The 14,148-nt window shown below is 36.9% G+C and overlaps 2 protein-coding genes across 2 annotated transcripts in view; both read left to right on the top strand.

Annotated features, from left to right (window-relative positions):
* LOC107563176 (centrosomal protein of 78 kDa) overlaps window positions 1-7,881 on the top strand; it is a 14,988-nt gene extending 7,107 nt beyond the window's left edge. The window contains exons 7-15 of the mRNA XM_016247972.1: window positions 996-1,060; window positions 1,164-1,257; window positions 1,334-1,427; window positions 1,596-1,638; window positions 1,773-1,910; window positions 3,924-4,001; window positions 4,244-4,398; window positions 4,549-4,701; window positions 7,168-7,881. Of these exons, the coding sequence (XP_016103458.1) occupies window positions 996-1,060; window positions 1,164-1,257; window positions 1,334-1,427; window positions 1,596-1,638; window positions 1,773-1,910; window positions 3,924-4,001; window positions 4,244-4,398; window positions 4,549-4,701; window positions 7,168-7,267 (920 nt within the window). The 3' untranslated portion in view covers window positions 7,268-7,881. The remainder of the gene's footprint in view (window positions 1-995; window positions 1,061-1,163; window positions 1,258-1,333; window positions 1,428-1,595; window positions 1,639-1,772; window positions 1,911-3,923; window positions 4,002-4,243; window positions 4,399-4,548; window positions 4,702-7,167) is intronic.
* A 1,049-nt stretch (window positions 7,882-8,930) lies between these two features.
* LOC107563165 (calcineurin-binding protein cabin-1-like) overlaps window positions 8,931-14,148 on the top strand; it is a 105,367-nt gene continuing 100,149 nt past the window's right edge. Inside the window, exons 1-8 of the mRNA XM_016247960.1 lie at window positions 8,931-8,972; window positions 10,495-10,539; window positions 10,639-10,734; window positions 11,861-11,974; window positions 12,129-12,263; window positions 12,428-12,608; window positions 13,053-13,182; window positions 13,306-13,455. Of these exons, the coding sequence (XP_016103446.1) occupies window positions 10,537-10,539; window positions 10,639-10,734; window positions 11,861-11,974; window positions 12,129-12,263; window positions 12,428-12,608; window positions 13,053-13,182; window positions 13,306-13,455 (809 nt within the window). The 5' untranslated portion in view covers window positions 8,931-8,972; window positions 10,495-10,536. The remainder of the gene's footprint in view (window positions 8,973-10,494; window positions 10,540-10,638; window positions 10,735-11,860; window positions 11,975-12,128; window positions 12,264-12,427; window positions 12,609-13,052; window positions 13,183-13,305; window positions 13,456-14,148) is intronic.

Below are 14,148 nucleotides of genomic sequence, written 5' to 3' on the forward strand. Positions count from 1 at the left end.
ACACACACACACTCACTCGCACACTCACTCACTCACTCTCACACACACACACACACACACGCACACCTCTCACTCGCACACCTCTCACTCACACACACACACACACTCACTCACTCACACACACACACACACACACACACACGCACTCACTCACACAGAGATATAGAAATAACAAATGACATAACACAGATGTTTGTTCTCTGGATGTCACACTCTCACACACTCACTCACTCTCTCTCTCACTCACTCACTCACACACTCACTCTCTCTCTCTCTCTCTCTCTCACACACACTCACACTCTCTCACTCACTCACTCACTCACACACGCTCACTCGCACACTCACTCACTCACTCACACACACACACACACTCACTCACACCTCTCACTCACTCACTCACTCACACACACTCACTCGCACACTCACTCACTCGCACTCACTCACTCACACACTCACATACACACACTCACTCATTCACTCACACACACCTCTTACTCACACACACACACACACATATTCAGAAGCACATACACACCCACATTTTGACATTATATTCCTTATAAAATTTAATTTCTTTTTATTCCTGTGATGCAAAGCTGAATTTTCAGCATCATTACTCCAGTCTTCAGTGTCACATGATCCTCCAGAAATCAGTCTGATGTGATGATTTGCTGCTCAAGAAACATTTATGACTATTATGATGTTGTGCAGCTTCATATATTTTTTGTAGAAATCGTTTGTGACTTTATGAATCTCTTTAATCTCATTTCTTTTTTTCAATTCAAGTCAATTTCTTGCCGAATAAAAGTCTTTAAAAATGTTTACTTCTTACAAACTGTTGAATGCTATTATACTTTTGGTCTCATTGAATATTTTGATGCATTTTGAAATACATTTAAATGATGAATGGCACCTGGAGCAGCACTTGCACTCTGAGACAACGAGTAAGAACTCCAGTTCACATTACTTTGTCATATTCTTTGCATGTGTCATAGATAAGAATGTGGTGAAGGCTGTGCTCAAAAGAGTTCTCATCAACGCTAAAAGCCATGACTCACAGGTCTGAACACTTTTGCATGTTTAAATGTTTTAGATTATTCGATATTAAACGCATCTGTTGTTTCTTGGCTACATGAGCTCATTGTTGATGTGTTGTGTTTCAGTATCTTTGGCTTAAACCTCCTTCTCCCAAAAGCGCTCTTGATCAGTCACGGCAGTTAAGGAGGAGGAATGCAGGAAAAGCTACATATCGAATTAGTACGTGCAGTATTTTGGCTATTTTCTTTTTCTGTCCTTTATGTTCTTTTTGACTTTTTAATGTTGTTCTCTGCAGGCTCTCGCCGGTCCTCCTCTGTAAACTCTGTATGGAGGCCTGGTTCAGTGGGGTACGTCCCATGGCGCACTGCTGCTCGGGCTGGCTTACAAAGGTAAGCACAAAGATGTTAGCGATACCAGCCGTAGGATAGACTTCAGACAGTTTGGACAGGAACTCTTCCAGAATACATTCAAATGTGTGAGAAGCAATTCAATCCTTCTGCTTTTCCATTCAAGTCAGTAAGATGCATAAATGTGTCTCTGTTTGTCTGTCCATAAAGAGGTGCATTACAGGCTGATGGGCTGACTGACCAGAGTTTTCAAGTAAGGACTGTTTCATTGCTAAATTCCTTCATGTAAATTGTTTTACGTCAATATTTGTACATTTAGTAGAGTGACTTGTTAATTATTGTTAATGTAGAATGTGTTGAGGATGTCATGATGGTTTTCTTCATCAGAACGCCTCCTCTGTGCGGGTAACCGTGGAGACAGAGACCGAGTCAGAGGAGGTGGATGCTGCATATGTACCGAGTCCTCAGGAGAAAATCACTAGCTACCAGTTCAGACGAGTACAGAGAGAGAATAATCGATTACAGGTGCCACAGTAACAGCCTATCCAGTTGCTCTCTGTCATGTGTATATTAAGAGAGCTAGGAAAAAAATTCACTTTAGTTACGAGAGACTATTCAGAGAGGTCACATGGATTCGGTAGCACAGGAAAGATTTTTAGCTGAATCCGTGGTCATTGGTGATTCGTAAAATGCAAGTCAACAGCTGCCGTCACTTTGAGAGTCAAAAAAGCATATCAAGGCAACACAAAATGAATACCCGTGGTTCCTGATGATATATTGAAGCCTTATGAAGCGAATCAATCAGTCTATGCAAGAAACTGAACATTATTTACAACGTTATCAGCAGCTCTTCAGTTCTCAGTGACTGTTGGAGGGACTGGAGCGCTGAATGAGTAGACAAAACCAGCAGCATAAGATCATATACACTGGTGCTTTGTCGAGTAGGAGTGACTGTCAGGACTCAGGAATTCAGAACTCAGTGAGTTTTGATTGCGTAACTTGTCAATCTGTGCAGCTCAGATTCAGACGGTTCAGTAATATTTGGTGAACTGGTTCAACCAGTTCACTGAAAAGAACCGGTTCAAAAGAACGATTCGTTCGTGAAATGAACATTTTTGTGTTGCCTGTATATGACTCTCAAAGTGCCAGTAGACACTGCCTTGCTTTTTTTTTTAATCATAAAGGACCATGGTTTCATAAAAAATGTCTTTGCTGTTCTACTCAAGAAAAAAGTTATGTACATCTTGGATGGCCTCAGTAAATTAACAGCAAATTTTCATTTTTAGGTGAACTGTCCCTTTAAAACACACTTTTCAAACGATTTATTTAATTTGTCCACTGACATTTTCCAGCATGTGTCACATGACTGTTCCTTTCCCTCTTTTTTTCAGTAATGTTTTCAGTAATGAACATCTTGAACATTTCCAGCGCTTCTGATGTGTTTGTATTGGTTAAAACCATTTAGTAAAGGAAATTATTGTGGAATTATTAAATGACATTTGTAACATAAATGGATAATTTTACAGTCAGTGTTGTATGTATTATTAATTAAACACTTTGCATAATTTGTCAAAATTAGCAGTTGATTAGATCTACTTACTGCTGTAAACAAGTACACTAACTTAGGAAAAAAAATAAAAATGTTTGGATTGGTGGTAAATGACTGGGCCGTCAAATGTTTTGAAAAAAATATAAATAATTTTCATACAATAAATATGATAATGGCTTATGTTTATTTCCTTCTGTTTAGATTATTATAGTGAAATATGTAATAATCATGTAATAATGCTCCTTTTATAACTACTTTCCATAGTTTGAAGACTGAAAGTCTAGGACATCAGAAAAATAGCAAATATAATTTGTGAAAAGTATAAATGTGACCCTGGAGCACAAAAGCAGTCTTAAGTCGCTGGGGTATATTTGTAGCAATAGCTAAAAACACATTGTATGGGTCAAAATTATAGATTTTTTCTTTTAAGCCAAAAATCATTAGGATATTAAGTAAAGATCATGTTCCATGAAGATATTTTGTAAATTTCATACTGCAAATATATTAAAACTTAATTTTTGATTAGTAATATGCATTGCTAAGAACTTCATTAAAGGCGATTTTCTCAATATTTTTTTTTTTTTGCACCCTCAGATTCCAGATTTTCAAATAGTTGTATCTCAGCCAAATATTGTCCTATCATAACAAACCACACATAAATGGAAAGCTTATTTATTCTGCTTTCAGATGATGTATAAATCTCAATTTCAAAAAAATGACTCTTATGACTGGTTTTGTGGTCCATGGTCACAAATTATGTCATGACAAAAAGTTCCAGATTTTTTGTGATTATAACAAAAAACAAAAAAAGGCCAAAAATGGAAGTACTATACATACAGTGGCACTTTGATATTTTGTAATCTAATGTATGCATGATTTTTTTTAATAGCATGGCTTAAATGTAAGATGTTAAGTGGTTTGGTGCCACTGTACTGTATGTATATACAGTATAAAGGGTAATGTGGTGCAGTTCCTCTCTTCACCAATAGGTAGAGCTGGAAGAGTGTCGTCTGAGGCTGGCGGAGGAGAGGAACGACAGACTGAAAACCAACTCTCGCCTGGTGGAGGTACAAGTATCCCCAGTTATTCAGTTTGAAAAAATATTAATAACATTTCAGAAAGTAAAAGTTATGTGGTTGCAGGGCCGTCCTTAGGGGGGTGCAACTGGTGCGGTCGCACCGGGCCCTTCACTTGAGGGGGCCCTGTGGCAAATGGACCGAGGGGGGCCCCGCTTCCTACCTTGCACCAGGCCCCACCTCAGCTAAGGACGGCCCTGCATGGCTGTATATTAATATGTCTCTTCCTGTAGCTGGAACTGGAGAATGAGCGTTTACGGAGTCTGAACCAATCCCTGTCTGAAGCCCATCTCAGTGCCTCTGTTCTGGAGGACGAACATGTGCTGGAAAGCATCGAATCCTCCTTCCAAAAATTCCACGCATTCCTAGACCTGCTGAAAGATGCTGGGTCTGTCTGATCTCACATTTTACATCTACTGAATGATTTATGCATTACTGTTTTATGCCTTTTTTTCATCAAAAGTCTTGATGCCAAATTAGTATTTTTAAAATGTTGAACCTTTGAAAATTGAATTGGTAATTTCTTGCTGCATGTTAGGCTTGGCCAGTTTGCGTCAATGGCTGGAATAGACCAGTCAGACTTTGGGCTTCTTGCACATCCTCAGCTCTCCTCAACACTAACAGAGAGGACAAGGACACACGCCGACCGAGGGAACCAGAGAAATGAGGAGAGGAGGGAGAGTAATCAGCAGTGAGTAGAAATCAGAGAAGCAAGACATTTTTTAATAATTATTTAATAAAAATAAAGAATTATAATTTTATTAACTACTGTTCAAAAGTTTGGGGTTAGTAAGATATATTTTAAAAGGAATTACATTTTTAATTCATGTTAATATATTGTTTATATTAGGGCTGCACGATTAATTGAATGCGATTGTTATGCGCATTTTGATAGTAAAGCCAGTTCTGTAATCAGCAGGAAATCATCATCACATGCTTTCAGAGTCGAAGATTTACTGCTGATCACAGAGCCACGCTTCACTGAAAGATACGCACGACAATCGCAGCTTCTGTCGAAGATTTACTGCTGATCGCAGAACCGCGCTTCACTGAACGATACGCACGACAATCGCAGCTTCTGTCGAAGATTTACTGCTGATCGCAGAACCGCGCTTCACTGAACGATACGCACGACAATCGCAGCTTCTGTCGAAGATTTACTGCTGATCGCAGAACCGCGCTTCACTGAACGATACGCACGACAATCGCAGCTTCTGTCGAAGATTTACTGCTGATCGCAGAACCGCGCTTCACTGAACGATACGCACGACAATCGCAGCTTCTGTCGAAGATTTACTGCTGATCGCAGAACCGCGCTTCACTGAACGATACGCACGACAATCGCAGCTTCTGTCGAAGATTTACTGCTGATCGCAGAACCGCGCTTCACTGAACGATACGCACGACAATCGCAGCTTCTGTCGAAGATTTACTGCTGATCGCAGAACCGCGCTTCACTGAACGATACGCACGACAATCGCAGCTTCTGTCGAAGATTTACTGCTGATCGCAGAACCGCGCTTCACTGAAAGATACGCATGACAATCGCAGCTTCTGTCGAATCGTGATCTCGATTCCATTTCGATTTATCGTGCAGCCCTAGTTTACATATATTAGTTTATATTTTTACTTTTATTTTTCTATTTATTTGTTACTTTTTTCATCAATTTACCTTGCATAAAATTTATTAAAAAGTTACAGTAAAGACATTTATAATGCGACAAAAGGTTTCTCGTTCAAATAAATGCAGTTTTTTAAAAGTTTTTATTTGTGAAAAGATGAAAAAAATTAAAAATGTTTCCACAAAATTTGTCCAATAACATTTTCCAGCATGTGTCACATGACTGTTCCTTTCCCTCATGTTTTCAGTAATGAACATCATGAACATTTCCAGTGCTTCTGATGTGTTTGTATTGGTTAAAACCATTTAGTAAAGGAAATTATTGTTGGTTAAATAACATTTGTTACATAAATTGCTAATTTACAGTTAGTGTTGTTTGTATTATTAATATACACAATAAAATAAAATAAAACACTTTGCATAATTTGACAAAATTAGCAGTTGATTAGATACTTCATCTACTTACTGCCGTAAACAAGTACACTAACTTAGAAAAAAGAGAAAATGTTCGGATTAGTGGTAAATGACTGGGCCGTCAAATGTTTTGAAAAATAAATAATTTTCATACAGTAAATATTGTAATGCCATTAAAATTATTTATTTATTTCCTTCTGTATTAATTTCCCTCTGTTTAGATTATTATAGTTAAATGTGTAATAATCATGTAATAATTCTAGGGATGTCCCGATCAGGTTTTTCGTGCCCCCGCTCCGATCCGAGTCATTGAATATTAAGTATCTGCCGATACCGAGTCCCGATCCGATACTTGGATATTCCTATAGGAATGTATGTTTGGTGCACGCTTCGAGTACATCAGTTATTAAAATCAGTACAATGTATACAGAGTACATGAAATATATGTATGATGTATGTTTATGTATATATTACAAGATACACACTCTCTCTATGTATCAGCATATCAGAATGATTTCTGGAGGATCATGTGACACTGAAGACTGGAGGAATGATGCTGAAAATACAGCTTACATCACAGAAATAAATTACATTTTAAAATATATTATCCGATCCGAGTCATTGAATATTGAGTATCTGCCGATACCGAGTCCCGATCCGATACTTGGATATTCCTATAGGAATGTATGTTTGGTGCACGCTTCGAGTACATCAGTTATTAAAATCAGTACAATGTATACAGAGTACATGAAATATATGTATGATGTATGTTTATGTATATATTACAAGATACACACTCTCTCTATGTATCAGCATATCAGAATGATTTCTGGAGGATCATGTGACACTGAAGACTGGAGGAATGATGCTGAAAATACAGCTTACATCACAGAAATAAATTACATTTTAAAATATATTTGAATAGAAAACGGTTATTTCAAATTGTAATAATATTTCACAATATTACAGTTTTTCCCCCCTGTTGAAATAACTGCAGCCTTGGTGAGCATAAGACAGATCTTACCAACCTCAATCTTATGAATGGTAGCGTATTTATTTTTTAATAATTAACATTTACTATTATTTAACTACATTATTATTATTTCTCTAATCACCGCACAGAAGGCAGACATCCCTCAACCTGAATCAGGGACCCGTTCAGAACCTCCTGCTAGCACTGAAGACGTTCCCCGGCCTCATTCTCAACAAGAAGTGCCTCTGAGTCCAGTCAGCTTGTGTGGTGCCTCCCCAGCTTCACAGGAGCCGCTTGAGTTTGAGACCCCTGAGAGGAGCAGAGAGTCATCGGACCCTTCAAACCACCAGTGGGCCGGCGGAGGCTCTCACTCAGTCGGTTCAGTCAGTAGTGCCAGTCTTCAGTCCAAAACCTCAACGTCCTCCAGAGGGAATGGATCCGTGTGCTCGGCTCTTAACTCGAGAGCGTCTAGTCTGTCTCGGTTGGGTTCAGGCAGACAGAGCGCTTCAGGAGGCCAGAGAAGCGCTGCTGGATTGATTGGGTTTTAGAGCTGAATCAGCTGGAGAGATGGTTGTATATCTGTTGCTGCTGTCATCTTGACCTGTCCAGTGTATATTGAGAGTTATGTGGAGACTGTAAATGACCTGTTCTAATCCTATTATATGTTTGTTTGAAAAGTTGGAGTGCTGCATGTCATTCCAGGTACAATATGTGTTTTATTCATAGATATGAATGCTGTTTAGATTGATAGACTATGGCGTTTTATTTATAGTATGTTTGCAGTTCAGTGACACTAAGCTTATTATATAAGACTTTTAGTAGATTTGTGTGTGATTGCTAAATTGATTGATATTTGTGATTGATTAAAAACAGTGAAATCAAATTTGCCATCTGCTAATTGTTGTCCTGATTTTTCTAGAAATCATTTTTCATTTGAAAATAAACCAGTCTTTGAATTTGCCAGTGTGCTATTTGATTCAGAAATACTATTCAGACTGTATTATTATTATTTATTTTGAAAACCATCATGCACAATAGAAGTTTGACAATTAAAAGAAAATTAATACATTCCTATGTATTGCTAAAACAATGACTCAATTATTTGAAACTATTTCAATAGTTTATTAATATTTTTAACTAGTTACATTTACAAGTACAAGTAAATGTACAATCAGTCATTAGGCAGTCATCTATTAATAAGCAGTGTCGGGGAAAGTTACTTTTAAAAGTAATGTATTACAATATTGCGTTACTCCATAAAAAGTAACTAACTGCAAGTGACTTTTCATGGAAAGTAATGCATTACGTTACTTTTGTGTTACTGTTTGTCACCTGAGCTGGGCTTGCTTATTTATTTTGCAATAACAAAACACCCAAAAGTTATATTTTTGGCAACTGTAAAGGCCCTTTCACAAAAAGCCTGAGACTCGAGCTGTGCCTCTGTCTCTGCCCCTCACTCCCGAGTTCCCTCATCACAGCGTCAGGACAGCTGTCAGTGAATAAATGGGAAAGCAAAGTAACTTGCGTTACTTATTTGAAAAACAAAAAAAGTAACTAATATTTTCTTGTAAATGTAAAAGTAATTAATTACTTTTTTTTTTTTTTTTACTATTTTCAACTTTAATTGTTACTTTAATTTAAAACAAAAGTAACTAATATTTTCTTGTAAATGTAAAAGTAATTAATTACTTTATTTTTTTTTTTTTACTATTTTCAACTTTAATTGTTACTTTAATTTAAAACAAATATTTATATATTTATTATTATTATATACTTATTTATATATTTTTATTTTTTATTTAATCTCTCGAACAATTTGAGAAACGGGACGTTGAGAACTGAGATCTGACACGTGATTGGCTGTTTGCGGCCGCGCGTGTGCTCACTCGTCCAATCGGAGCGCTCGACACTGACTTCACCTCAGCGACTCTCCTCCGAGCAGAAGATCATGCTGGTAAGTAGCAGCTCTCCATCAAAACAACAAACATGCAAACACAAAACACAGCTTTGCAGTTGGACTCACGGCGAAAGTATTTCACTTTTATAAAGTATTAGGAAATTGAGCGTTACATGGAACCGTTGTAGCTTTGTAAGTTCAGCTGGGCTTCTGCTGCTAGCGTTGCTAGCCTGTTGTTGTTGTTGAGTGGGGTTGATAAACATAGCGCTGTTAACAAGCAATGTGTGCAACAACACCGTCGTTTTGATGTCTGCGAAGCATCGGATGAATTATTGTGCATTTGCTTATCAAGCTAGCAGTGGAATCTGCCATGGTTCCCATCAATGCACAATGTGTCGTATTGGGGAAAATGCTCCCTCAAGAACACTGTACTTTTATTGGCATGTTATTGGGAGTTTAGCATATGTAACATACTATCTGAGGAAACACTGGCCAATTTGATTGTTATAGCACAACATTGTAAATCTTAAAGGGGGTAATCTTGTCCCATTGTTGGGGCTAAACTACCCTGTACAAAGGCATGAAGTGAATTATAAAAAGACAGTGTAAAAAAAAAAAAAAAAAGTTAGCATAAATGTATGCTTAGTGTAAATAGTGGGGGTTGCTATTTGCTTGAATCATTAATTTCATCAAATAGCATCTTGTTTATGGTAAGTGCAAAGTGTAGATTTTGCGATATATTCTGTGCATGTTCACATAAAACGCTATAGAGTTTGCCTTCACACCACCAGCTGGATGCATAGATATAACCAGTCCCATGTGTACTTGTTGATGCCACGATCAATTGAATGCATTTACTGAAAATCTTCCAAAATGCCTCTTTTCTAAATTCGGTGCAAGGGACAGTCACAGACACATTATCAATACATGTGTAGAGATGTAATGATATATAGTAATATGGTATGCCAATATCATATGACCTAAATAAATGTGAATAAATAAGCTTTCCATTGATGTATGGTTTGTTAGGATCGGACGATATTTGGCTGAGGGTGCAAAAAAAATCAAAATATTGAGAAAATTCGCCTTTAAAGTTGTCCAAATTAAGTTCTTAGCAATACATAGTACTAATCAAAAATTAAGTTTTGATATATTTACGGTAGGAAATGTACAAAATATCTTCATGGAACATGATCTTTAATTAATATCCTAATGATTTTTTTGGCATAGAAGAAGAAAAATCTATCATTTTGACCCATACAATGTATTTTTGGCTATTGCTACAAATATACCCCAGCGACTTAACACTGCTTTTGTGCTCCAGGGTCACATTTATATTTATGCCTTTCCGTACTAGATTCTGATTAATATTGTGTGGTCAACTCTTTTTTCTATATATAAAAATATTATATGAGAGGAGAGAGATATTATAAACTATTATAAACTAGCACTGCTCAAATCAATTTAATGTCAGTTTATTTTTCATTTTTTGGATATAGTCATGTAATAATTCAGGGTTATGATCCAGTTAACCAGTTAATTTTCATTTTTATTTATTTATTATCTTGCACCACAACAGATGCTGATGATTGGAATGAATGATCCTTAATAAAGAAGAAACATGGCAAGTCACTCTATATGTTTTATGCTTTGTTAGACCTGCTTCTGTCATATTGTTCATTTCATTTGTTCACTGTATTCATGTATCTTCTTCAAATCACAGATCCGGATAGCTGCTCTGAATGCGGCGTCTCAGGCTGCGGATGAGCATGAAGACGCCGTCAGAAGCACTAAACCCAGTCAAACAAAGGAAGCCCAGGTGAGTCAGATGCTTTCAAACAGATTCTCTTAAGTATGTTATGTTTTTTTTTTATAGTTTAACCCTGTAAAGCCTGACATATGAATTGTAGTGGAACTGTTTATTGAACCTTTTGGCAAAATGTACGTGAAAGCATTTGCATATGTGTTTTTTGTTGAGTATCATATTGGATAGATCAGGCTTTTATGGCTCATATAATATAATATAGGAGAATATGTAGCTAAAATGTATAGAATCAAAACATATAATTCAATGTAATACAATACGCTGAGAGATTAACAAATAAAGCTTCATCAAACGACTGAGTGATGGTTTTTAATACTCACAATCCAGTGAGAGTTCATCTTGAAATATTACTGATAATATAAACGTTATTCTTACATTTACTTAGGGCTGGACAATAATTCAATATCAATATGTATTGCGATATAATTTTTTTCAATAACGGTGATATGATTTTTAAACACATTTCCGATATTTCGATATACATTACCAGTGTCTCCCATACATTGATTTATTTGTGGCGTTTGACTTCGTTTAATAAACAGGAGCACTGCACGTTTCAAAATCAAAACGCGTCGCGGGTGTTTTATATTAATGCATCTCTGAAGGGAACCGACTCTAAAATATTATATCGTTTTATAGAAGTAGGTTTCATAGAGTTGGCAAATTAATTTTTCATAAGTTTGTAGGTACAGACATCTGTTGTGGCCGTTCTTGGCCGTTTTTATGAGGCTTTTTTAACAGTGTTCATATCGATATCGGAATTATATCGTATCGACCGAAATTAAGAAATATATCGTGATATAAATTTTGGCCATATCGTCCAGCCCTACATTTACTTTATAAAAATCTGTCAAGATATCACAGCAAAAAGACACATGAGCCACAAGCTGAAAGGGGGACATTTTTTTACAACTAAAAGACCATTTACTTGTTGAAAAAGTATGAACTATCAGTCAGATGACAGAAAGCATGTAGTAAATTGTGAACAACAGGCTTTTCATCAGTCATGCTGATCAATTAGAGGCCTTTTTGTGTGTCAGATATGATACAGTAGGCTTTATAGGGTTAATAAAATTGTTCAATCCAATATAACTGTTTCCTTCTCATTTGTATTTTTAAGGAGGCAGAAGCGTTTGCTCTGTATCATAAAGCTCTTGATCTGCAGAAACATGACAAGTTTGACGAGTCTGCCAAAGCCTACCATGAGCTCCTCAAGACCCCACTGCTCAAGGAGGTACAGCACACTCTTTCAGCTCTGATCATTATAACATCTTACCATGAAATCCAGAATGTCTTTCATTTTATTTAGCTTTAGCTTTACAATTGCTTTCTATTTTTCAAAGACAGTGTGTGATTAATTATTAGTGATCTTTTTTTTCTTGCCCCAGGCAGTGGCATCTGAAGATGAGAAAGTTGGACTCAAGCATCCTGGACTGATGCTGAAGTACTCCACCTATAAAAACCTGGCCAGTCTTGCTGTGCTCAGAGATGATTTCGACACTGCCATGGACTTCTATGTGCAGGTAAATGCGTACTTTGAACAAATCACAAAGTGCAAAGGTGCATAATTTGTCCTGCATTTGCATTTAATGTTAACATGGTATTAACTCCTCCAGTGTAACAGTGAGAGCCACTGGACAGACAGTTTGGACACAGCTGAGTCTCTGAATGTCTGTGTGTCTTGCAGGCTGTCATGCTGGACTCCACAGATGTGAGTATGTGGTATAAGATGGGAAAGTTGGCTTTGAGGAAGGCCAGCATGCCTTTGGCCCGCCATGCGTTTGAGGTGGGCTTACGCTGTAACCCGGACCACTGGCCCTGCCTAGACAGTCTCATCACGGTCCTCTACGCTCTCAGTGACTACAGCTGTGAGTCAGAAAACCTCTGTACAACATACAAGCAGATAGGGCTGGGCGATAAAACGATAACGATAATTATCGCGATATAATTTTCCCTCGATAAAACGAAATGAATAGTTCGATATAATGTTTATTTGTAATGTTTCCACCAAAAGTGGAATGAACCACTGGTGTAGTTACACTAACTGCACCATGGTATTGTGGCAGAAATGAGGGGATATTCATGTCGAATTTTATTATGTTATTAATGTAGACATGTATTATGTGAGAAAAGTACTTTTGGAGCCAAGGCCACTGAACAAGTAACCAGTTCCTGTTGTGAATGCTGTTTTATGTAGTCTTTGCGGGCATAAAGGTTTGTAGTTCTTTTGGATTTCCTGCCGCTAGCTTTTCATCATATTCTGAGTTAGCAGAGAAGTCACAGCATTATGTTCTGTTCTTTTTGTCTCGTAGGTTGCCTGTACAACATCTGTAAGGCTCTGGAGAAGGACACCGGCTACAGTAAGGGGCGAGTGCTCAAAGAGAAGATCTTTGAAGAGCAGCCCTGCCTCAGACGAGACTCTATGAAGATGTTCTCCAAACTGTATGTACCTTCTCCTGCTCATTCAGATGAGCTTATAATGTGGCATTCACCATTTATACAGTTGACGTAGAAACTTTGTAATGTTCATCACCCTGAGTTTGTCTGCCTGTGTTTTGGCTGCAGTGATGTGTCAGTGCAGTACGTGGATGTTGATGAGGAGGAAGCCAACAGCATTGTAGAGGAAGCGCTGGAGCTGAGGAGACAGAGACAGGCTAAACTCACACGGCATCCTGTAGCTGACCTGCAGCTGGTTCTGCCCATCAAATACTTCACGTGAGTCCATGCCACTGTTAATCCACAGAAAATTTGTGCTACATTTTGTTTGAAGGAATATCATGGGTTATTTTCAGTAACATTTATCATTATACTTAATAAAATTAATAATTAGTCAAGCATTAAAATAACATTTAATACCATTTATGTGATTTATTTATGTCTATGGGCTGCTTCTGTGACGAGTAAAAAATAAAAAAAAACAATCGATGATTTGATGTTTCATCATCAACGGTATAAAAGAAATAGACACTTTTTAATATTTTTATAGATTATTCTTCAAAACACATATATTTACACCGGTTGACAGATTTCTGCATATTTTTACTGTCTGCTGATAAAAAAATTTGGGGTCAGTAATTAAATTAAAAAAACATTCTTGAAATAAGTCTCTTAAGCTCACCAAGGCGGCATTTATTTAATTAAAAAATACAGTAAAAATAGTAATATTGTATAATATTACTACAGTTCAAAAGAACTGTTTTGTCTTTTAATATATAAAAAAATGTAAATTATCCATGTGATGCAAAGCTAATATGCTGATTTGCTGCTCAGGAAACATTTCTTATTATCAGTGTTTAAATTAGTTGTGCTGCAAAAATGTTTTGTAGATTTTCTTTTCAGGATTATTTAATTAATATAAAGATAAAAAAACCTGCATTTATTTGAAATATAAATCTTTTGTAACTATAT

Source organism: Sinocyclocheilus grahami, unplaced genomic scaffold, assembly GCF_001515645.1.
Source record: "Sinocyclocheilus grahami isolate Dianchi unplaced genomic scaffold, SAMN03320097.WGS_v1.1 scaffold859.1, whole genome shotgun sequence".
NCBI lineage: Eukaryota > Metazoa > Chordata > Actinopteri > Cypriniformes > Cyprinidae > Sinocyclocheilus > Sinocyclocheilus grahami.